The sequence below is a fragment of the Drosophila nasuta genome, chromosome 3 (assembly GCF_023558535.2).
Source record: "Drosophila nasuta strain 15112-1781.00 chromosome 3, ASM2355853v1, whole genome shotgun sequence".
NCBI classification, from domain to species: Eukaryota; Metazoa; Arthropoda; class Insecta; order Diptera; family Drosophilidae; genus Drosophila; species Drosophila nasuta.
The window spans coordinates 52,384,201-52,407,828 of record NC_083457.1 but is presented as its reverse complement, the minus strand read 5'-3'; the positions used below and the strand labels follow the sequence as shown (position 1 = coordinate 52,407,828).

The 23,628-nt window shown below is 39.3% G+C and overlaps 5 protein-coding genes across 11 annotated transcripts; 3 read left to right on the top strand and 2 right to left on the bottom strand.

Annotated features, from left to right (window-relative positions):
- Positions 1-5,553: 5,553 nt before the first annotated feature.
- LOC132793697 (nuclear distribution protein nudE homolog) lies at positions 5,554-11,080 on the bottom strand. 3 transcript variants are annotated; one of them, XM_060803735.1, is made up of 7 exons: positions 10,837-11,070; positions 10,143-10,444; positions 9,924-10,077; positions 9,591-9,864; positions 9,272-9,532; positions 8,750-8,841; positions 5,554-6,813 (listed from the first exon to the last, which is right to left on the bottom strand). In XM_060803735.1, the coding sequence occupies exons 2-7, from the start codon at positions 10,220-10,222 to the stop codon at positions 6,751-6,753; spliced, it is 924 nt and encodes a 307-aa protein (XP_060659718.1). In that variant the 5' UTR covers positions 10,223-10,444; positions 10,837-11,070; the 3' UTR covers positions 5,554-6,750. The 3 variants fall into 3 exon arrangements, with proteins under 3 accessions (XP_060659718.1, XP_060659716.1, XP_060659717.1); XM_060803733.1 differs by lacking the exon at positions 5,554-6,813 and adding an exon at positions 7,007-7,407 and having other exon boundaries at positions 10,837-11,080; XM_060803734.1 differs by lacking the exon at positions 5,554-6,813 and adding an exon at positions 7,007-7,407 and having other exon boundaries at positions 10,923-11,080.
- A 574-nt stretch (positions 11,081-11,654) lies between these two features.
- LOC132793698 (type I phosphatidylinositol 4,5-bisphosphate 4-phosphatase-A) lies at positions 11,655-15,959 on the top strand. 5 transcript variants are annotated; one of them, XM_060803737.1, is made up of 6 exons: positions 11,655-11,760; positions 12,110-12,376; positions 14,340-14,512; positions 14,575-14,783; positions 14,852-15,017; positions 15,444-15,959. In XM_060803737.1, exons 2-6 carry the CDS (start codon positions 12,250-12,252, stop codon positions 15,558-15,560), a joined length of 792 nt encoding a protein of 263 aa, XP_060659720.1. In that variant the 5' UTR covers positions 11,655-11,760; positions 12,110-12,249; the 3' UTR covers positions 15,561-15,959. The 5 variants fall into 5 exon arrangements, with proteins under 5 accessions (XP_060659720.1, XP_060659721.1, XP_060659722.1 ...); XM_060803738.1 differs by having other exon boundaries at positions 11,735-11,830; XM_060803739.1 differs by lacking the exon at positions 11,655-11,760 and adding an exon at positions 11,940-11,956.
- A 1,228-nt stretch (positions 15,960-17,187) lies between these two features.
- On the top strand, positions 17,188-17,907 carry LOC132793699 (LSM12 homolog A). The gene is made up of 2 exons (XM_060803742.1): positions 17,188-17,537; positions 17,603-17,907. The coding sequence occupies exons 1-2, from the start codon at positions 17,283-17,285 to the stop codon at positions 17,885-17,887; spliced, it is 540 nt and encodes a 179-aa protein (XP_060659725.1). The 5' UTR covers positions 17,188-17,282; the 3' UTR covers positions 17,888-17,907.
- Positions 17,908-18,000: 93 nt separating this feature from the next.
- Positions 18,001-18,642, top strand: LOC132793700 (uncharacterized). The gene is made up of 3 exons (XM_060803743.1): positions 18,001-18,186; positions 18,250-18,389; positions 18,456-18,642. Exons 1-3 carry the CDS (start codon positions 18,115-18,117, stop codon positions 18,598-18,600), a joined length of 357 nt encoding a protein of 118 aa, XP_060659726.1. The 5' UTR covers positions 18,001-18,114; the 3' UTR covers positions 18,601-18,642.
- Positions 18,603-23,534, bottom strand: LOC132793696 (calpain-B). Its single transcript, XM_060803732.1, has 2 exons — positions 21,831-23,534; positions 18,603-21,497 (listed from the first exon to the last, which is right to left on the bottom strand). Exons 1-2 carry the CDS (start codon positions 23,095-23,097, stop codon positions 19,936-19,938), a joined length of 2,829 nt encoding a protein of 942 aa, XP_060659715.1. The 5' UTR covers positions 23,098-23,534; the 3' UTR covers positions 18,603-19,935.
- Positions 23,535-23,628: the final 94 nt, after the last annotated feature.

The following is a 23,628-nucleotide window of genomic DNA, read 5'->3' as shown; positions in this document are numbered from 1 at the left end:
TGGACAAATGCAATAGCAAAAAAAAAAACACAGTGGTAGGTCATTATTAATTTGTTTGAAATAGTTGATTATTCTCTCACCTATAGTTAATGCGTATTTAAATCGATCTAAGTAAATGCGAAATATGGAAAAGCAAATATTTCTTGCAAAATTGTCCAACTTTTAAAATAAGTTGTATAAAGCAACAAATTAGTGATAAGTATTTATAAATCTGCATGAAATACTTGCTAATCCTACCAATTATTAATATTTTATTATTTGCCCCAAAATAGCCTAAAAATTTAACTGCCTATGATCCATTTTCCTGTCAACACAGTCAACAACAAAAGGAACATAATCCACTTGAATCTTTCCATGTATTTCAAGTCTATTCAAAACTAACAAGTCAACTGCTCAAATCACCCAAAATCCTTTGCTCACTTGAACCCTTTAAATGCTCCAAAGCAACTAGAAAATCAATTTAAACTTTTGCCATACTCGTACATAAAAGGACACACAGGACAGCGTTAATTAATGCCTCAATATGGCAGTGCAATAAATGCTGGCAAATGGAAATGTTGATGCGTTGAAAATGTGCTGTCAAAATTTCATAGCATACTTTTGGGCCGATTGTAAATTCGAATACTCAGGTCAGGTCAGAAGTGTCGAGTGTCGAGCTCTGCTCTGAGAGTTGAGTGCACAGAGGCTATTTACCAGTTGAACTTGCATCGTTTTGCTGCAAAATGAACGACAGCACTCAAAAATGTGGCAATGTCTGAGTAAGTTTTTGTGTGTCTGTGTATTTTCTTTTGTGGGGCATAAATCAGAGAGTGGCCCAGACAATGGCCTGTCATTGGCATGTTGTCTGCCCACATACATGACACACACACACACACACGCACACATACGCACACACACACGCATTAAAACGAAAGCAGAGAAAGGGCGAACATAAGTATGACACAAAGGTGCGATGTTTTTTAGCATTTGTGCGCCTCGATGGGGCCATAAAAAAAGTCTCGTTTCGTTTCGTTTCGTTTCGTTTCAGTGGGCAATTTATAAGGCCATCGGCAGCAATATCAGTGGCAAAAAGCAACTTTCAACTTTCACTTGAATGTGGCTTCAATTAGTAAAAGTGCTAGGCAAACACACCACAGAGAGAAAGAGAAACCGACAAAAGCACGTTGCACTCATTGTGGCAACTAATTGAAGCACGTTGCAAATCAAATGCAAAAGGTAAAGCCAAAGCGAGAATGAAAATGAAAATGAAAATGAAAACGATTCAAAAGGCATCAACAGATTGTCCTAATGCCAATGGCCAAAGCCATTTAATTAAATCTCTCACACTCTCTCTTCTCTGTCTCTCTTTCTCTCTTGGTGCTAATGATGTGCACTTGAGCACAGAGCTTCCTCCTTTCCCCCCTTCCCCCGGGTGGTAAAATTAACAGCACATGCAATTGATTGCAATGTCAAGTGCAGCACACAACTCGTGTCTCCGTCTCCATCTCCATTGATTGATCTGGTTGCAAGTTTAGCACTTCAATGCCACATTCAGAGACTAATCAAATTCATTCATTGCGAATTTACACTTTGGAAATCGCTGTCGATTATTTATAGCTGCCAGCCCCGGATGTAATGCCAGCCGGAAGTCAGCTGAAAGATGGCGACGATGAAGACGATGAAGGCGACGCCATTTTCTATTGCTGTTGCCACTGCTGTTGCCACTGCTGTGATTGCTTTGCTGCCTGTGTTAACAAGCGAAGACATGACCTCCGGGCTTCCTTTGTGTGTGTGTGCTCACGTGTGAGTGTGTGTGCGTGTGAGTGTGGAAAAGGTTTCTCTCTTTGCTGTGTATTAAAGCAAATTATGCCTTTTTATTATTGCAGGCTTCGCAACAACGAAAATATCCCAAAGCAGCTGCACAACGTTTCCTCTTTTTTTTTGCTGTGTGTGTCGTAGTTGTTGTTTGCTTTGCTTTGCTTTTTACTCCCAAAAAAAAGTCCTGCTGACAGGACCTCCCCTATATGTATGTGTGTGTGTGTGTGTGTGTGTGTGCTATTCGGCTTCCACCTGCACATAGGCAAACTCATTACGAAAAATGAGCGTCCTGCGGCGTTCAAACAAAGCAACAGTCCCCCTTGCCACATGCTTTACCTGCCACCTCTCTCCTCTCTCTCTTCCTCTCTCTTTACCTTCTCTCTGTGTGTAATCATGTTTATGTGTATATGTCTACATTGCTTGTTTATGCCGAAAATCACATATACACCCAAAAAAGAGAGAGAGAGAGACACAGCACGAACGGAAGGAAGGAAGGAAGCAACATAAAGTCTCTGAGTGAGCAAGAGAGAGAAAGAGAGAGAGAGGCAGAGCGAGTCAAGTGGAGTAACACCAGCAACACCATCGCACCACCCACAATATCGATTTTGTTTGATGTTTAGGCCAGCGCATAACGGCACAGGACACCAGCCAACCATCCATCCATCCATCCAGCCAAGGATCGCCACCCCCAAGGCGCAACAGTCTCTCTCTCCCATCATCATCATCATCGCAATCATCATCCTCCACATTAACATCATCATCAGTCTGCTGAATACTTCCGTTAGCATTTACTTTGCCGCCTTACATTACGCCGTCGCGTATTTTAAATATTTAAAGTGTGTAAATGCCAAATATACATACTATAAATGCATTTACAGGGTGTCCTTTGAATTATTACAAATCAAGTAACAAGTCGAGTGAGCTCAACTATGATATACCTCAACCCATTTTGAATAAAAGCAAAATATTGCGGTAATATTCTCAACATATACCAAAAATATACTACAAAATACTAAAAATATACCAAGTGATATATTTGGTATTGCGGTAATATTCTCAAAATATACAAAAAATTTACTATAAAATACTAAAAATATACCGAGTGGTATATTTGGTATATCGATATAATACCACATTTAAAATATACCATACACGACACAATATACCAGATTGTCAGCCAAAGCAACTAAGACTAAAGTATTTCTTTAATAATTTCTACAATTTTTACGCGACTCTAGTTTTAAAATAACTCTTGTTATTCGATTCTTGTCAATTTGCGGGGCGGATATGGGCGTGGCAAAATTTTGAAGCAAACTTGATCTAACATACTTGCAAACATGACAAATGCTGTTGAAAATTAGCGCTCTATCTCTTATAGGCTCTGAGATCTAGATGTTCATACTGACGGACAGACAGACAGACGGACAAGCACAAAATTATAATACCCTTCTACCCTATGGGTAGCGGGTATAAAAATAATAAGTACCCAAGGTTAAGAAAGCAAACTATTAAATAAAGTAACAATCGAAGCATGGTTCAAAACTTTCCACAAGTTAAATATCTGGAACCAATGGAGACCAGACACCATTTATAGGTGGGTCTAAAAGATGGGTTGAGGTTCTGTTCCCATCTAATTTAACCAAGAATGAGTTGATTGGTACTTTTTTTTAACCCAGTCTACGAACTTCGGTATAAAAGTGTAATTTATCTATTTTCAGAATTTTCTTTACGCATTAGCAACATTAAAGCGTTCTTAAAAACTTTCCTTTAGTCTAATTTAGTTGTTCCACGAAATACACACATTTTTCACACATTTCGTGGGCTAAATTGAATAGAAAACTGTCAGCAATATTACCCGTAGAGCAAACCCTTTTCAGTTTGTGATTTCCCCCCGCTCATTTAACCTATGTCAAAGCTGTGGAGTGGGAAGAGCTTCCTCTGTTGCCTTAAGCTTACTTTAATCTAGTTGTCTAACAGAAACACCCTGTATTAAAGACCTGCAAACATGAAAAGTTTCGCTTTGTGGTGGTGGCGGCTTTTTTGCTACACTTTTATTTTTACGAGCTGCTTGGCTACATTTTTATGCGAAAACAATTATACTTGAGCTGCCAAATGTTTGGCCAAAAGTTCATCTTACTGTTGTTGTTGTTTTTGTTGTTGTTATTACTGTTGCTGGCTTTTAGTGAGCTCTCTTTTTTTGTGGCTTGCTGCGCTTATTGTTATGTGGAGACTTCTGCTGCCGTTGTTATTTCACCTCAAGCAGATTGTCGCCCTGTTAAATCCCACACATACACACACACACGCATACACACACGCACACACAGCTTGTTGAGCAATTGTTGCTGTAGTTTTGCGCTTTGCTCAGTTAATTAGCTCAGGCGGATTTCTCGCCTTGCCCGTGGGAGTTCATTAAGGAGCAACGCAAAATTCTTCAAATTGCTTTTAAAAATACTCAAACTCACACACACACACGCATTTTATACACACTCACACACACACACACACACACCCACACATTGTGCTGGCTTTTGTGCTTTCGCATTTTCATTTCAAACGGCAATTGCATTGTGCGATTCCCAATCCGCTTATAGCCGCTGCACGCTGCATGTGGCATGATGTGGCATGGTGCATGCAGCAGCAGCATCATCACATCATCTCCGAGCGACAAAAACAAACAATGCAACAGGCAACAGCAGCCGCAGCGTTGAAGTGGTTACCAGGGCTGCACTTCGTAAGTGCTGTGTGTATGATAAAAGCTTGTACCATTTGTTGTTGTTGCGCTTTTTGTGCTGCGGTTATTGTTGTTGTTGCTGCTGTCACTGCATATGAAAAATATACCCACTCAATGCCAAACACTCCACGCCGCTAACCCTTGAGCTTGAGCACTTTCATTAGCTTAGCCGCTCACGGTCGCCAGCAGCTCTCTCTCTCTCGCTCTCCCAACTCTCCCACATAAAACTCCCTGAAATCTCAGCGTGTCGCAAGGTCAGCGCAACAGCTTTAGCTTCAGTTTTTGTTACCTTCAGCCTGACCGCAAAGACAGCATAATTTCCAAAGGGGCAAAGCGGGTCAAGCCCGCACCAAAAATGTACTAAATAAAGTACCAAAGTGAAAAGTACCACAGGGGAAAGCCGCACCGCAACGAAAGCTGCACTCAACAAAAGCTTTTGGAGGAGTTACAAATGCAAGCAACTGTGTGCGTGTGTTTGTGCGTGTGTGTTTATGTACGAAAGTGTGTGACAGCTTTGTCCTTGGCATAGCCACTGACGCAGCGCGCGTCTGCCTTAGATAAATTAACACAAATATTTTGCTAATTAATTATTTATTGCACATGAGAGTTACAAATAACTTTTTGACGCTTGTGTGCTACTTTGAAGTGGATTTGCGACACTGACGTTGAGATTTGTCTCTGCAATTGAGGTTAAAGTTGACATGAATGTGAAAATGCTATTTAAAATAAATTATTTATTTATAGCAAGAGCAATAATAACTGAATTAGGCAACGATATTACTAAGTAATCTCAGTCTGAGTTCGCAAAGCGGGTGCTAAAGCTAATGCGCAAGCTGAGTCCAATTAGAATCCAACGTGAAAGCTTGAGGTAATTGGAATCCACAACGCACTTGCTATTGTGGAATGTATGATGTGAGTCAAGTTAAGTTGCTGTCATCAAGAATAGAATCCACTTAGTGAGTGGCTGATAAAAACCTCTCATTCCTCCCTTTCCTTGCCAAAATTAAACAAACGATTTAATTTTATGTATATAATATAGATATAGCGTGTGTTTTGTCTCCTTCTCTTTATATTCATCTTCATTCTGTTGGTTTATACATGTACAATTAATCATTTAATATAATTATAATTTTGTTGCATTTTTTACATAATTTGTATTCGCATTTAAAATATATATAATTGAATAAATTGTGTTTTGCTATAGATCATTATTTTGTAGAACGGTGTAAATTTAACTAAAATGGGGGCAATGGGGCAACGACTGTCATCGTCGTCTCTAGTCAGAAATTGTCTTTTGCTTAAACAGTAATTGTAATTGTTATTGTTATTGTAGTGATAAGTGTTAATTGTCACACACGACTACTATATATAGATCTTTCTCTTTCTAACACTACGAGTATTTGTTTGCTTGTTAAGCTGTTCTTAAGGGGGCTGTAATACTTTCGACTCAGCTGCACTTATCTATCCATCATAACATCATCATTATCATCATTATTATTACTACTACACAAGCTGTGTGGCCTTTCAACTTACGCTCTAATTCAGTCATGTCCTAAATGTGTGTGTGTGTGTGTGTGGGTGGCAATGTACATGTATTAGTGCACTTTCAATTCATTCAAAAGCTCGACTATACTTTACACTACGCTTGTGCTTTGAGCTTACCAAGCGTCTGTGTCCGTGTGTGCTACGTGTGTGTGTGTGTGTGTGAGTAACGGAACAATAACCAGGGACATGACTGAAGCTAAATATACAAAACGATTTTCAATGAGTGGCTGAAGTCCAAAACTTACTTCGAGAACAATTTTTCACATGCCATTCTTAACAGGAAAATCAAGAAGAGAGAAAAAAAAAACTCGACTCTTATGCTTAGAAGTTAACATACAAGTACTTAATAAGGCGTTACATGCTGGGCGGGGCGGCTTCAGACGTCAAACATACTTTTATAAATAATTGCAGTGTTATTTATAAGTAATATTATCGTAATATCGTTAATTTATACACGAGACATTTAAATGAATAAATTGAAATAAATAAACGAAGGGCAGAAGAAGAGCAGAGAACTTGGTAACTACTTTTAAACATAAAACTGAACAAATTGCCACAGCAAACTGTATGTGGTATGTGTATTGTTGTGTTGTGTTTGTGCCACATGTGGCAAATAGCTGTTGTTGTTGTTACTACTCCGCCTCCAACGATAGTCGAAGAGCTGTTGTTGCGTCGGGTCATTGACGTGGCTGCATCGGAGGCGCGTGTTCCCGATAAGTCTTCAGTTTCGTCTCCATCGCCTGCAAAACAACGAGACAACTTAATTAGCAACTATTTAAGAACAATTAAAAATATACAATACAGTTAACAAAACAAAACAAACATGGATTTACAAATTATAAATTGTTTATTAACGAAAGCAATTTGTTTGAAATGCAAGCGTCAAGTTTAAAACAAAAGCCAAAAGCAAATTACAAATATCGTTAAACATATTTGTGTGTGTGTAGGTGGAAATGTGTGCGTGAGTGTGTGTGGGTGTCACAGGGTGTATGTGTCACAGGGTGTCACAGCGCCGGCGGCTCAGGCTGAGGCTCGGAAATGTCGTGAATGCTGCGCATGCGTTCCGCAAAGCGCTTGAAAATATTTGTGCTAGTCAAGCTGATGCGACGCGACTGTGCAGCAACATTATTGCAGTCTGGTGTCCAGCTGCCTTCGCCGCTTGGCGTTGTTGCCTCTGTGTTGCAAGTGCTGCTAGTGTTGCAAGTGGAGCTAGTGACACTGCCACCAAAGGCGCGACGAAACAAACTTGACTCGCTGCTGCCCGGCAACAACGCGGGACGCTCGCAAATGCAACGAAACTTTTGACACTCAGGACATAACAAGGCCTTGTCCCACTAAAACAATACGAACAAAACAATTTTGTACAACAAACAACAAAACCAAAATTAAACCAAAAAAAAGTCGATCATAATTACGACTGTTTGATATATCCGCAATTCATTTAAAGGAAAAGGAGTTTAACGTATAGTATTAATATTTTATATAGTATTTAGTATATGTTAATTCTAGTATTATTTTATATATTATTTAGCATTAAGTATAATTAACATATACGAAATACAAAATAAAATAATACCATAAATAACATATTATACTAAATACTAAATAAAATAAAAATACTATATTTGACATTATACTGAATACTAAATAAAATAATAATATACGTTATACTCCTTTTACTAAAGTTATGAACTATACTGAAACATTTTAAATTACAAAATAACATATACTAAATACTATATAACAAATATAAACAGAAATGAAAAATAAAGTACACATTACTATCTAACGTTTAGAAAAGTATCATCAAAGCAGTTCAGTTTGAATTTCGAGTTTCTGATTGATCGACCTAACAATATTGATGACCAACTATTATAAACATTTTTTTATAAAATATATTTTTTGGCAACTATAGAACAAACCAAAATTCTAGTTTATTTTTTAGTCGATTTCTATTTAAACTAAATTGCTTCAATATAATTTGGTGCCTAACAGTAACATTAGTCTACAATTATAATAAACTAAATTATAAATAATAAATAAATGAAAAATAGACTAATATACTGAATGGAACGGAAAAATAATGTAGAAATGACCATCAATACCAAAAGTTTAAAAATGTATTATCAAGAAAATTCAGTTTGTATTTCGAAGGTCATGAATTGTTTAGTATTATTCTTCACTTTGCTTTTGCTATCAAATTACCGAACGTAACTAGAACCAAAATCACTATTCAGCATAATAACTGATTTATCGGCCTAACATTATTTCCAACTGCAAGTAATCAATATTGCTGAAGTACTCTTAAAAAGATTGTCTTATCAAATTTCATTTTTTTTCATTTTCATGATAATTATAAAGACCACCTAAATTCTAGTCTCTAACTTTCACACTTTAATTTGATAACTTAAAAAGTTGTACGCCAAATATCAGAGACAAACTATAAATGCTTAGAACTAAGACAAAGATTAGGACCAAATTTGGTGGGTCTAGCTATCAGAATATCCGATACGTAGCTATTTATACAAACAGACAGACAACTAAGCAAATTTTCTAATCTCAGGATTGCGAATATATCAATTACAACACACCAAATAACATACAGTAGAAGGTAAGAACATGCTGGGGACTGCTTTTAGCTGCTGGAGCTGAAGCTGAAGCTGGAGGGGGACTTACGTTCAGTTTTCTTAACATGTCGGCCACAATGTTGAGCGCCGTGGTGCGGGAGCTGGCATTCATGGCATTGCCATTGATAAGGTTCTCGGGATCTGCAAAAGGAAGCAACACAACACAGTCTGGTTAGTTAGTTACTCAGAGACTAGCTCACAGTTAGTGAATGGATGATGGTTAATTACATTTAACAAATTAACAACAAGTACAAAACACACAAATTACGAACACACACAAATATTGCTGCCTACGAAGAATGGTTGCAAACTTTTGAGAATTTCGCTTACATTTAATAATTTTGTCTTAACAAATATACAAATAAAAAAAAGATGAGACAATGAATAAAAAAAAGGTACAACTTAAAATCTACAACGATGTGAATTTTGCAATGATTTGTGTGAGCACGCAGTGTGTTGTGTTCTCGTTATCGCTTAGCTTAAAAATAATAATACTAATAGCAATCGGTGGGAATGTGTTTCTTGGAATGACGACATGCTTTCGTTAGTTTAAGGACACGCATTAGCTTACTTTTAAGCGAATGCTGCTGCTGATTATATTCGTTTCGATTTGCTAAACTGCCATTCAGCGCACTGACGCTGATGCTTGTCGCCTTCGTTGTGGCATTTGTGACATTGTTGTCATGTTGCAGCATTATATCACCATTGGCCACAATCCCATTGGGCAGCGATGTCGAGGAGTTCATTGAGCTATTGCCAGCCGATGCTGTTGTTGTGTTTGTACCATTCGCTGGCGTATAGCGTGACTTGACATTGAGTTCCTGCTTTAAATCTGCAATAAATTCGAAATATAATTTATATACACCTGATATATACCTCTCATAACTTACCGCGGGTCTCGTCCATTAATCGCTGCAGCTTCTCCTGCAGCATTTCTTTTTCGTCCACCTCCATCTCAAGGAGCGCATTCTTTTCATAGGCTTTGTCCAACATCTTTTCAAAGTCTACTATGCTCTCGTTGAGTATGCGATGTGCACGCTCCAGATCATCGTTCTTCTGCTCCAATTGTCGCAGATAATCTTTCATGGAGTCGCGCTCTTTCTTCACCGTCTCCAGCTGTTTATCCAGATTGGACATTTCGATGCCTTGTGTATCCAACTTGAGCTAATATAAAATACAAATTAGTTGACTATACTTTTTTGCAATATAAATCTTTGCTCAACCTTGAGTGAATCATTTTCTTGTTCTAACATATTAAGCTTGGCTCTGAGATCTTTGATTAGACTCTGTTTTTGCTCCAGAGTTGCGTCCATTTCGGCTTCCATTTCCCTAGACTGTTCAACATATTCATCGTATTCCTGTTTCACATCTGTCCATCTGGAAAGAATCGTCAGAGATAACAGATGTTAGATGAACTTCTTTGCTTTAGTTAAGCAACTTACTCTTTGTGATACTGTTTGGAACGCTCTTTCCAATATCTGCACTCATCCTCGACGCTGTTGAACATTGGTGGGGCCTCCATATTTTTTTTTTTAATATATGTGTTCTTTATTTGTCGGTGGTCAAACTGGGTTTGATAAATAAAATGTTCGTTCGTTCGTTGCTAATTCAATTTTGTGTATCTTTCCTATTCTATACTAAAAATTGAAATTCGTTTGATTGGCCTGTTTGCTAATGTATTTTCCGATTTTCCGATTTTCCCAAACACAGTTGTTTTGTGCAGTTTGAAAAAACGTCGAGTGATCTGAAAATGGTGAATGGTGAAAATGTGAAAAATCAATTAGGAACAGGTGTTCTTGCTTCTTGTTTTTGTTTTCGTTGTCGTCACCGATTTTTATGATTGTTGTTGTTGCCGCCCTACATCACCACAGCGTGCGGTGCCAACTAAGTAAACATTTCAGCTGCGCGTCGCTGACTCTGCGTTTCCCTTACCTAAGCTAACAACAACAACAACTACTACGCGAACAACAACATCAGCGTCATGCAAAGATACGACGAAGTTTCCAATACAACAACGCGCAGCGCAAGCACAGCAAAATGAAATCATCGCACATTTTCACACGCCTCTTTTAAGCATCTTGCAATATGTAATTTTTATTGCAACATTTGCATTTAACACTGTCATCCATTACTTACACTTTACAAATTCTTTGACTAAATTTACTTTGGTTTATTTACATAAAAAAACCGCATAAAAATAGTTGTGCTTGTAAAAAATTTACCTCTACTCCAAAATACACAAGCCAACCTGTAGCCCTGGTGTAGTGTTGTAAAGTATTGCAACGTCGCCAGCCCTGTATGCAATTCGCTAATAATATATTCGTTGCAATTCAATTTAAAGCCAGAATTCTTAATTTATTTATATTTTCTTAAACTAATCTTATTTCTACTTATTAAGCCTACATTGTTTTATATGGCATTAATTTACGTGGCGTTTTGCGTCTACTTATTTTTCGTTTGACACTTAAATCTGATTTTTGTAATGATCGCGCTGGGAATGAGACTTGTTGTTTTAGGATCTCGCCATCGTTGCTGCTTTCATTGGAGATATAAAAATCCGTGTCCACATCGTCATCGGAGCTGTTGTCAATAATTTGTGTAGCGTTCAATGTTACTTCACGCGTTGAACTTGAACTTGTTCCCATAATTAGATCGTTGTTTTCCTCGCCACCAACAATTCGAATTGGCAGCGCAGCATAAGCGAAGCTTTGTGTGAATTTTCGCAATCGTGTTTTGCGACATAGACTCAGATTTATCTGTTGTGTCTCAGCATCACTGTCGTTGTTATTTTGATTATCCGAGTTGCTTACATTGGTTGTATTATTTTGAGACATTTCACTTTTGTCCCGCAAAACATGTTAAACAATAACACACACAAATCAGCTGTTGCGCTCAGCTACAACTCTGTTACAGGGCTACATAAACAGCTGCAGACTATTGCAATGCAGTTGGACCAACAGAGTGTGACCAGCAGCTGTGCAAGGCAAACACGACCATAGTGTGACCAATTGACTCAAATGTGCGTCGACGGCAGCAGCAGTGCAATTTCAACAAAATAAGGTAAAATATAGCACAAAAAAGACATACAAACATTAAACAATTAGCAAAGTTGTTTGCAAAAACTGCATCCGTGAGTAAAATGGAATTTGTGTGGTGACCCGTTAAAGGTGCTGAAGCTGCAGCGGCCATAAAATTGATTATTGCGGCGCATGCCGAAAAGGGAGGATTCAACAAGGCAGCACAATAAAAGAAAAGTGTAAAACGAATAAGAAAAAACATCATTGTAGGAAAAAACACATCAAACAAAGAAAGAAATTGCTGCTGCTGTTTAGGGGCTCTCTACTATAAATATGCACAATAAGCAAGCTAGTAATAAACGGTGTGCTTTTTGCTTTTCGTTTATTTGCAGTTGAAGCATTTGCGTTGCGGTGCAGAGAGACAACAACAACAACAAAGCTAATTGCAATTTGGCTGCATTACTAACGGGAGTTGCTTTAGTGTGCAAAGAGAAGAACAAGCAGCAGCAACAAAAACAACAACAACAACAATATGGCCGATCCCGAGAGGCAAAGCTTGATACCTGCGGATCAGCCCCGCGCACCGACCTCCTACTCATCCTATCAAGACGATGGCGCCGAAAATCCCGTAAGCAGTGCAGTGGCCAACAACGAGGATGGTATGTGTTGATCCAACTCCCCCACTCGTTAAATAATAATCGTTAAGTGCGTTCAACTCTACGCTCTGCACTCTGTCCCTGCCCCTATCCCCGCCCCAATAGTGCGTCACCCCCGCCCGGACTTTGGGATCTTATGCGGGTCCAAAACCATTCATTGTCTCCGCTGCCGCTGCCGCTTGGAAACCCAACAAGTGTGCGGCTCGCTCTAGTTTGTTGTGATTTCCAACTAGCCTAAGTAGTCTTGCATTTCATGCCTAGATTTTCACACTTCCCCCGCATTAAACTGACTCATAATACACTTCGTTTCAGCAGAGTACGCGAGGGTGGTATGGCAGGGGAAGTGGGTTGGGTTTTGGACTGTAGCGCGACATTCGCAGAAAGTTCGTAACTTGATGCCGAATCGCAATCATACTCGCCGAGCCAATCAGTTTTCATATGGCAACAACTGCAGCTATGTATGTGATAAAGTTGTTTATCTAGTTGGAACTCCAATTGGATCAACGCGTAACGATTAAATTCCGATTTGCCAATTTTATGCATATTACGTTTTTGTATGACAATCGATTATTTACGTTTTTTTGCTGTGCATCTTTTTCATTATCAGCGTCCAAGTTTATTTCATTTTTTCTGTAATTTCAAACAAACTTATCTAGTATTGCGATTAGAATTCTTCGTAAATAATTGTTGCTGCTTAGAAAAGAACGCAATTTTGAGAATTGTGTAAAGTTTTTTGTAAGTTCTTTGAACTTCAACAAATCTAGTAAATTTAAAATTCATTAATAGAGTATATTTTTGATTTAAATTAACTCAAACGAATTGTTGCCGCTTTGAAATTTTACCAGTTATGTTAAATTTTTATAATATTCCTTTCAAAATTGGTAAATCTGATTGATCTGATGACGCAAAGTATTTTTTAATTTCCCAAATTTCCCATAATTTTGGTATATTATAGAATACTAAAGTAACTGTTTTTCAAGAGCATGCTCGCTTTCTACAAGTACAAATTAGCAAAGTAATTGAACAATGAAAGGTAGTAACTATATATGTTTTCTATTTTCTATCAATTTTTTTATTTTTCTATACACTTTCTACAGTCTTACGCTTAGAAATGTTTATAAACTTGTTCTGATTTGAATTTGGCAATTCCCTTTATAATATTATTATAATGCAATCAATATTTCAATTGCTTTGATTAGAAGTACTTATGATTAATTGCATTTCTCCAAATACTTCGACAACTTTTGCAATTTCCTAGAAATCTGCCAAGCAATGCGATTAGAAATATATTTTTTAAACAATCAAAGAGTATGCAAACTTCGACAGTTACGCAGAGTTTTGTGATTCCCTTATTGTTTTGTTTATGCTTTCATATCACCGCAGAGTTGCGCAGTCAACAGCAACAGCAGCGTTGTCGTCGTCGTCGTGTTTAATCAGCAGCAGCGATGCGATGGTTGGCAGCAGTCGAAAGGCGTCATATGAGTCATCGGAATACTTTCCATTATCGTCAGGCTGACAACAGCCGTGGCCTTCCCTTCCACACACACACACACACACCGCTGTAGAGCCTTTGTTTTTGCTTTTGTCCAGAACCTGATCACTGCAGCCATCGAGCATCCAAGTTATTTATAGTGAATTGGTCGTTTAAGTCTTGGTCCTCAGTCAATGCGCACAAAGCGTTAACTTGTTTGCAGACCACAAAGTGTGGCCGACAAATGCCGGTTTGTTGCGTTTATTTAGTTTTTGACCCACTTGCCACTTATCTGCATCGTTGTTGAATGTCGCGTTGCCTGTTCCCCCGCCCACACACGGTATCATCTGCAGCGATGTGCTGCAGCAACAATTGCATCTTAGTGCCACAGCAGTTGCAACTGCAGCCAGATGTATTTATTCTACACCAAAGGTTGCATCGAAACGTGAGAGTAAAGAACCGAAATGAATTGATATTCCTTCTTCATAATTGCAGGCAGCAATGCACAGGTGCCGTTCATTGGACCCGATGAGGTGCCACCGCCTTATCAGAGCAGCAGCACCAGCGGAGTGCCCATGGTTACCTGTCGGGTGTGTCAGAACATGATTGACATCACCAGCAAGCGTGAGCAGCATGTGGTCAAGTGCACCCACTGCAACGAGGCAACTGTAAGTCTTATGAATGAACAATACTCAAAAAGGAATAATTAATAAACTATGATTAATTGCAGCCCATTCGGAATGCGCCTCCTGGCAAGAAGTATGTGCGTTGTCCTTGCAATTGTCTCTTAATCTGCAAGAGCTCGTCGCAGCGCATCGCTTGTCCCCGACCCAATTGCAAGCGCATCATCAATCTGGCTCCCAGTCCAGTGACACCGCCAGTGCCCACCATGCCGGGCATGTGTCGCGTCACCTGTGGCCACTGTTCCGACACGTTTTTTGGTATGAAACACACCTGAGAATACTTTCCAAATGTATAAGATATTAATCAGTACTTTACTTTACTTAGTTTAACACCTATCACAATGCCCTGGCTCGCTGTCCACACTGCAGGAGAGTGTCCTCGGTGGGCGCACGTTTCGCCAACAGTCGCGGCATTCTGTTTGCTATTGTCGCATTTCTCTTCCTTCTTGGCAGCATTGGCCTGACCGTTGGCACCATCTCATACGCATCGGTGAGTATTTGAATATAGCATATGGGTAATTCTCTGACAGATGTCGCGTGCGTCCATCTTTACAGTGGAAAAAAAAAACATAAACTCAAACAATTTAAAAAATAAGAAAAGGTTTTTCTTATTGCTCTAGATTCATACTTTAATTAGAGCTAAGAATGTTTTGTTTTCTGTTCTGATAATTGCAAAAATTAACAAATACGTACGCAAAACCGAAAAATTAACGAATTTATACATTTTATCGTAAAACAGAACAAGTTCTTAAAATCAATCTTAGCTCTAAATACAGAGCTAAGCCATAGCTTTAAGAATAACCCTCACTTATTTTTAAAATTGTTTTAGTTTATATTTTTTTTCACTGTAGCAGTCAAAGAATTACCCATATACAACTATTACAATCAATTACTGATTCTACCTTCCTCTTTATAGGATCATGGCGGCATGTATATTCTCTATATTGCACTCTTCATCATTGCGGCTAGCATGTTGGCGCGTTCCGTTTATTATTTCCGGCTTAAAGTGAGCGCCATCGATGGGCCCATGTAAGATTCGCGGTGTGTCGATTAATATGCAAAGGCATTGTTTTATTTTTATAAATATATATATATATATATGCATATATATATTATTCATATATATCATTCCTTTTGATATTAAACGAAACCCGTAAATCATAAAGCAAAAGCAAATCGAAAAAAATCATGAAAAAATAGCAAAGAGAACACAAAAAAAAACGGAACACATTTTTGAAAGCCATTCAACATTCTCATTCTACATCATCTGCAGAGCCCTCAGCTCCTTTTCTCAACAAATATTAATGCAAACAAAAACAATTTAAAAATGTAGTTTAAAATCACAGTAAACTTTAGCTAAATCGTCCCATCCCAAAAGCAACATTTTTGAAAAGCATAATTAAGACTTTAAGCCAAGCGCATTAAAACCTAATTACAAGCAAAAAAAAAAGAATTAACTCTTTAAGAAGCAAATGCAGAATAACAGAAAATTGAGTATAAAATAGCAAATGCTTACAACAAAACAAAAAAAGGGAATACATTAAAAAGTAAAAAAAAGTGCTAAAATGGAAACTAAAAACTGTAGTCAGTGATTAGACCAATTAATTGACCGACAGACACAGCAGACAACAGACAGGCGGATAACATCTTCTATATAGCATATATAATATATATAAAGCAAATTTTTTATAAATAAATAAGCGCTATTTTTTCATACACTTCTCGTTTATTATACGTTTGTGTTCTTAAATGATATGTAAAAAATTAAATAATCTGTTTTCTGTTTGTGCTTGTCCCTCATTGTTTTTCGGTATTTATTCTGTAGAAAAAGAATGCGCATCGATTTGATCGTTTAAACATATATTTTCTCGCCTTTTTTAAACAATATTTGTACTAAGAATTTAATATTTTGCACGTTTCTCTCAATTAACAAGAAAACAACAAAAAACCAGATCAAAAGTGGAACAAATGTTTGTTTGTTCGTTCGTAATTGGGACGCGTTAGTTATAATCGAAAAGCGAATTCTAATAGTGCTAATGAAGGTACACATACTTGCATATATATACACACATATACATAAATACGATTAACTAAATATTGAACAAAATAAACAACTAAAAGAAGTAACGCTCATGCAATTTAGACAGCAAACAACAAAAATTAACAGCGGTCAAAAACATCGTATAAATTATATAAACAAAAAAGGAAAGGTTTACTTTTGAAATATATATATATATATACAACAAACATTTATATTTAGTTATATATTTAGCATACATACACATACACTGTAAATAAAATGAAATAAAAAAAAAAACAAAATGCATTTTTCTTTGAATAATTAACGTCTAACTGGATTTAGTCTTGAAAGGGAAATTAGAGGGAGATTTGACCTACAAGAATTTCCCAATTGGAAAGGGTAATTTATGAGCAGCGCTTCTGCCAAAATGCCTTTGCTTTTGAAATGCAATTCTAAGAGATTTGGAAATTTATTATTTGTTTACTTACAAATAATTTATTTGCAGTATTTTTAAAATCTTATATTTTAAACACAACACTACACTTTGTATTTAAACAGCAGAATGGCAAAAAAATTCCTTCAAGCAGCAAAGGGACATTTCAAAATGGCCTGCCAGAAATGTAACTGTCAAAAGGGACTTTTGTTGAAATGCGAATAGTGTTTTTTAGCATGTGTCAAAAAGCTGAGTACAAAAAGAGAATTTGCTGCAGTTTAAATTGAAAAGGAATATTGAAAATGTCGTTTAATCCTTTTCCCATTGGCATGCACTTGCATGTGGTGACCTGCTTTGGAGATCACTTTACAGGTGAAGTTGTCACCTACGAGCACAGCGTGAAAATGCTGATGCTGCGCTGCCGCAGCAAAGATGGCGACGACGGAGTTGCACGCTACAATCAGTGCTTAATCAATTTGGATTTCTGCAAAGACTTGACCATCCTACAGGAGGCAAAGATAGAGGCGGAGCCACCAGCTCGACTCAATTTACAGCGAGTGGGTTATTTTTTATTATTTACTTATTTCATATTTATGAATTCTTTATTTGATTGATACTTCAGTTGGATCATCGCCTGGAGGAGACAATGGAGCAGCGTAAGCTAATGTTGCAGACACGCAACGAATATGCCACACCACGTGGCAGGCAACTCTTCAGGCTGCTCTCTCAACAATTTGGACCCAACGAGCTGGCCTGGAGGCAGAGCAAGATTGTGGTGTTGCAACAGTTGACCATCGTGCCACCATATCGAATGTGCCACATACTCGGGGCCAAGCGCAACTCGAAGCTGTTGCACTACGTGCAACGTCTCATCGAGCAGCTGGATAAGCAGGCAAACAGCAACTAGCGACTGCATAATGCTATATATACTATATAGTACTTGATTCACAGCCCACACACGTTCACAACTGTTGCCTGGCGCTTTGTTTGTCAACAAAAACATTACGATAAATACAAATACAAACACACTTTACCTTTGCTTTTTTTGTTTAGATTATTTATCGCTGAATTATATATATATATACTCACCACCTACACACACACATATATATATATATGATATAGTTCTAGGCAATGGCTGACGATGATGATAAACCCAAGAGGCATACGCTCGATTCGCTCTTTCACGTTTATTGCAATCACAAGGTGAGCGCATATCCAAATAAATAAAACTATATATATATATAGAAGAGTATTATGTTCTCCTAGGTACTCAATGCCGCTGAACTGGAGAACGAGGAGTTCAACAGCATACTGCTCTCACAGCTGGACAGCTGGTTGCAGCAAGCCAAGTTAATGCCACATCCGATCACGCGAACCCAAACTGGACTTATCTACATGCGTTACAAGTAAGTCATCAGCAACCACATCATTTAGATTTTATTAGAACTTGTGAGTCAACATTTCTCTCTCAGAAAGTGGCGACTGGAATATGAAGATTTTCTCGAGGTGCTGCAGCAGCTGTGCAGCGATACCGATCTCAACTATGACGAGTTCAAAGAGACCATGGTTGCAGCTGGTCCCCCAACCGGAGGCACCGATATCGTCGTAGTCAAGTAATCTTTGTGTTGTGTTGTACTCTTGCCATTTAATTAACAAATACATAATACAAATTACAAAAAAGTTTAGTTTACAAAGTTTATAACAATTATAACAAAGACGTAAAGAAAAAAGATTCGAGTTAAGAGCGGGGAAATATCACACAACATAGATTCACTTCTAGAGCAGGTTTCGCAGTGACTAATGAGTATTAGCATAAAGTAAAACTATAAACTAAACAAAACCCGCTTGAGATGTGATTTTTCCCCATATTAAATCAGTTGCTATAAGGTGCATTTCTTATTTTTACGACACTAGGGAAAAAAACAAAAACTTATTTAGGAAAGCAGCAATGATTCTTATAAATATAGTAAGCAGGAATTTCTTTAGAAATCTTTTTGATTTATCATTCTTATTATATGAAAATAGGTGTATATAAATATTTCTTGAGATTCTTGTATTTCTTTAGAATTTTGTTTAATATATCTTTTTTAAGTATTTGTTTATTCATATTAAATATGAAATGTTCGTTGATTTCAGTCACTTATTTCTTAAGATTGTTACTTCTTTAAAAAGCTCTGATATTTGTTAACATATCAATAAACTTTGTGTCATATAAATACGAAACGCACCTTACTTCGATAGAGTTTAACGATAAATATTATTTATAGATATACTAGTTATTACGGTGTAGAGAACTTGCTTATGACGTGCTTTGTTTCCCCAACTGATTTAGTTGTAAAATATTTCATAATAGCCGCAAATTGTTCGATATATGAATAGAGAGATTGCCAATAAATATGTATGTAAATGTGTATATGACTATATTATGATCTCCACATGGTTGCTGTATATATATAGCACTGAGTTTCGTATAGTTTATTTCTTTATTTTATTAATGCACATTTCAGTTTCATTTCGTTTTGTACTTGCGGGCTTTTTGGCTATTGTCAAAAGCATAGAATGTTAGAATGTGTGTGTGTTTGTCTGTTTATAATGGGCTCAAAGCAATTTAGCCATTAGTCATTTTGACAGTCAGTATATATAGTAATAGTATATAAGATATATACAACTGTCTGGCGCTTGCCGGCAAATTCTGTTGTTGATTTTCTGGTTTTTATTCACGCTCGCTCTTCTCTCTTTCCCATTCGCTCATCGCTTTTATCGTTTATGGTAGAGCGTGTTCCAAGGTTGATTCAATTATTGTGCACATGAATTTGTATTTCCGTTCCGTATCGTGGTATATAGTTGATAACGCCGTGTTGACTTTGCTGACTGCATCGTAAGTAAATGTGGCACTTAGTATAAGATTAGTTTAAAATGTTCGATTAAAGATGAAACAGTTGCTCATCCAATTTAGGAGTAAATGGTTCGCTCCAGCCAATCGTCCAGATTGAAGAATGCCGTATCGGAATTATCAGTGTCCCGCTCGCGGAACATCTCAATGAATGTCTTCACCTTGATGGCGCACATCAGAAAATCATCGAAGGGCACCTTGCCCTCCCTCGAGCCATAGCGATGCGCCAACGCATTGAGCAGGCGATTGTTCAGATGATAACCAGCCGAGTTAAGGGCGCCACGCAAATGGAAGCCATCGATGCTGCCCGAGCGACGAGTGTCATACAATTTGAACACAGCACGCCACTTGGCAATGTCCGTCAACAGCGCCTCGAACTCCTCGAAGCCCAAGCGTCCCGAACGATCCTTGTCCAGCATGGCAACCATCGATCGCACAGCATCCTTGGAGAAACCATCCGTGCCAATCATAACATCGCGCATCGAGTGATCCAAGATGCGCTTCAGCTCCTGCCAATCCACCTCCTGATCGTCACCAGCAACGCTGTCGAACAGACGCTGGAGGGCAATGCGCTGAGGGTCGTCCTCCTCCTTGGGTGTGGGCGGTGGCAAGGCGGGTGCAATGCGATCGTCTGTGTCACCGAAGCCCACCTCATCGTCGTTCTCCTCCATGTTGTTCATTGTCTCGGAGAAGACGCGTATGATGAACTCGCCCTCCTCATTGGGATCAAAGGTCGATGGCACAATCAAATAATTGCCGGGCGGCAACTTGAAACGAGCACAAACCTCACGCGTGTTGATGAAGTGCGGTGAACGTGCCACCGATGCACGGTACTTGAAGAAGTTCAATCCTTGCGGCTTCACCTGCATATCGCGATCCGTGAGATGGTAAATGGCAAAGCCAATGGTCAGGCAATCGATGCCCACGTTGCGTTTGCTGCGACGATTCTTTTGCATCAGTGCCACAATCACCGTGCACTTGCCATCGTCATCCTCCTCGTCGGGATCCTCCAGCGAGATGATGTACTGTGGATTGTGCCAGAAGGTCTCCAAGAAGTTACGGCAACCGCCGGCAGTGACGCCTGATGTCCATTCGCCCTCAAACATGGACATTTCCCACTTGCGACGCGAATTGTGCTCTTGTTCCTCGGTCAAGGAATCGGGCGAAAGATTGCAAATCTCCACGCGATCAAAGTGATTGAGGAAGTCCTGGAAGGACATCCAGAACTCGCCATCGCGATCAAAGTTCAAGCCAATTTCCTCCTTCTGATGCTCAGGTATAAAACGCCATTCAGGCGAACTGTCGCTCCAGGGTCCGCTCCATTCGGCATCGTTGCCCCAGGGATTCCGCATGCGTATCATGGGCAACTTTCCCTGACGATTGGGTGTGGAAATGTCCAGCAGACACACCTTGGTTATGGAGTAAGCATGTCCGCGAATCAAACCCTCGCGTGTCTCAGCCTCAAGCACATGTGGATCGGGTTCCAGGGAGCAGCCCATCATGGAACCGCGTTCAGCTGCCTTGGTCATAATGCTGAAGAGATTCGGAGGTGCATCCTTGATGTCGTACCACTCGGTAACGCCGCCAGTGAAGTCCTCCATGGCCTCGCAGGTGGTGCCACCTAAAAAAGTAGCAAGCAATAAAGATTAGCCATAGGTTATGAAAATGCACATTTTTTTTTGGATGAATGCCAAAAAACATATTGTGACCAAAGGAAGTAAAATGATGCAGCTGCATCACCGAATAATAAATAAATTTCTCAGAAATCATTAAGAATTTCATTATAAAGAGAGAGCACTTTTGTACGTAGCTCTTACAAGATTATTGTCCCCAAATTTCATAGCTCTAACTTTTATAGTCTTCGAGTTATAGCTCTGTAAACAAGCGGACAGACAGAAATCCGGTCACACAAAGAGCTTGAACACTCTTAAATTTACAGCCTTTCTATTCTTACCTTTGAGAGCTTCATAGGAGCCATGTAGCTTAGCATACGCCTTCTCCAGCAGCGCGCTCCAGAACTCGTTCTTCTCCGTCGAGTGCATGTAGATGAGTTCCCCATTGTAGGTGGGCAGACGATCATCGATGACGACCTCCACCCACTTGCCGTACTGCCAGAAGCGGAAATGAAAGATGCCCGCATAGTTCTCCTGGAAATCCTGATCCGGCGGTATCACGCGGAAGAACAGCTTCGAGTCCTGCGTCAGATTCGCAGCTGCAGCTAGCAACCAACAATCACCCAGCTCGCCTTGTTGCACATCGAAACGGGAATAACCCTCGACAAAGAACTGCGGATCATCGACAATGTCTCCGGGACGCAGCCATTCGATGTAACGATCCGGACGACGCGAATACATTAACGACGAATCGTCGGCCGGAAAGTCGGGATCCTCAAACATGGTTCCGTTGCCCACGCATGAATCACGCAGCGATGCGAAGTCATCGCCTTGAACGCTCTTCTGGCGAGCGCTCGTCGCCTTGCGTCCCATCCAGAACATGTTCTGATTCTCTGGCACCTTGACACTGGTGAACTGCAACTCGGTGATGCCCACCGATGGCTCCTCCTCCTGTGTGGGCGGTGCCGATGGTGATGGAATTGATGGATAAATGGATGGCGTTGTTGGCGTGTTAGGCAAGGGCGCATATGGCATCGGCATGCTGGGCATTCCCATGGCGCCGCCGGGATATGGCAACGACGGATAACCAGCACTGGGATAGGGTGTTGCACTCGGATAGGGTGTTGCACTTGGATAAGGTGTCGCACTTGGATATGGTGTAGAACTTGGATAAGGTGTTGCACTTGGATACGGTGTAGAGCTTGGATATGGCGTAGTACTTGGATAAGCACTTGGCATGGGCGCCAAAGGTGTCGACGGATACGGCAAAGGCATGCCGCCACCTGACGGCAAATTCGGATAGAGTCCGCCACCTGCACCTGGATAGGGCGCTCCCCCGGACGAAGGCGGTGGTGGCATGCCGAAACTTGCACCCGGATACGAGGCGTTTTGTGCCTGTGCTGTTTGCTTCACCACATACGGCATTCCGCCCGCAGACTCTGATGAAGGATATGGCAACGAGGGATACAGACCCGATTGCGGCGGCGCTTTGTTGTTATGCGCAGAGTTATCGCTGACTTCATTTTTGCTGTAGCCCAGGGCTGCCAAATTGACAAGGCCAATGCCGCTGGCATGATAATTTTTTGGATAATTATCAATGCCGTACATCGCTTTCACTGCTATTGCTACGTATTTCTTAGATTAAATTAAAACTTTTCTTATTTTCTTGTTGTTTTCTATTTTATTTCCGCTTTATCGATTTGTATAGCACTTGCAAGTATAAACAAATATTTTACGAAACGCAACCAGACGCAGTTGTGTGAAAACTGCTGACTCGGCTGAGAGAATTTACGTTTTAAATGGGAGAAATATCCAAATTTAACTTTTCTTGGCACCAGATGAATCACTACTTTAACCCTTGAGTGTGCCTGTACATAGATCTATCTATGTAAATTAATTACACATTTTCCATGACAGCCTCTCATAAATTTTGCATATAAACTGTAATTTGGTTGATTTTGTTGTATTATTACATAATTTTATCATTTTAAATATTTTTCAAGACGTAGCCTATTTTATTTATTTTGTTTTTCCGTGTTAAATTATGCTACAGGTGGCATGCTTAAGGTTAAATGTCGTTTTCAGGGATGGGCTGCTAGTAAAAGCGTTGCCACATCGTCAATGTTTAAGTATTTTGTG

What these genes read in the sequence shown, in the direction of transcription:
- LOC132793696 (XM_060803732.1), bottom strand. Translation starts at nt 23,097, where the DNA reads ATGTACGGCATTGATAATTATCCAAAAAATTATCATGCCAGCGGCATT. An exon ending in CTCCTATGAAGCTCTCAAAG is followed by an intron (nt 21,498 to 21,830) that starts GTAAGAATAGAA and finishes CTACTTTTTTAG; the next exon opens with GTGGCACCACCTGCGAGGCC.
- LOC132793700 (XM_060803743.1), top strand. Translation starts at nt 18,115, where the DNA reads ATGGCTGACGATGATGATAAACCCAAGAGGCATACGCTCGATTCGCTC. An exon ending in ACGTTTATTGCAATCACAAG is followed by an intron (nt 18,187 to 18,249) that starts GTGAGCGCATAT and finishes ATGTTCTCCTAG; the next exon opens with GTACTCAATGCCGCTGAACT. An exon ending in CTTATCTACATGCGTTACAA is followed by an intron (nt 18,390 to 18,455) that starts GTAAGTCATCAG and finishes TTTCTCTCTCAG; the next exon opens with AAAGTGGCGACTGGAATATG.
- LOC132793697 (XM_060803733.1), bottom strand. Translation starts at nt 10,222, where the DNA reads ATGGAGGCCCCACCAATGTTCAACAGCGTCGAGGATGAGTGCAGATAT. An exon ending in AAGAAAATGATTCACTCAAG is followed by an intron (nt 9,865 to 9,923) that starts GTTGAGCAAAGA and finishes ATTTTATATTAG; the next exon opens with CTCAAGTTGGATACACAAGG. An exon ending in ACATGTTAAGAAAACTGAAC is followed by an intron (nt 7,408 to 8,749) that starts GTAAGTCCCCCT and finishes GTATTGTTTTAG; the next exon opens with TGGGACAAGGCCTTGTTATG.
- LOC132793699 (XM_060803742.1), top strand. Translation starts at nt 17,283, where the DNA reads ATGTCGTTTAATCCTTTTCCCATTGGCATGCACTTGCATGTGGTGACC. An exon ending in CTCGACTCAATTTACAGCGA is followed by an intron (nt 17,538 to 17,602) that starts GTGGGTTATTTT and finishes TTGATACTTCAG; the next exon opens with TTGGATCATCGCCTGGAGGA.
- LOC132793698 (XM_060803737.1), top strand. Translation starts at nt 12,250, where the DNA reads ATGGCCGATCCCGAGAGGCAAAGCTTGATACCTGCGGATCAGCCCCGC. An exon ending in AGTGGCCAACAACGAGGATG is followed by an intron (nt 12,377 to 14,339) that starts GTATGTGTTGAT and finishes TCATAATTGCAG; the next exon opens with GCAGCAATGCACAGGTGCCG. An exon ending in CCCACTGCAACGAGGCAACT is followed by an intron (nt 14,513 to 14,574) that starts GTAAGTCTTATG and finishes GATTAATTGCAG; the next exon opens with CCCATTCGGAATGCGCCTCC.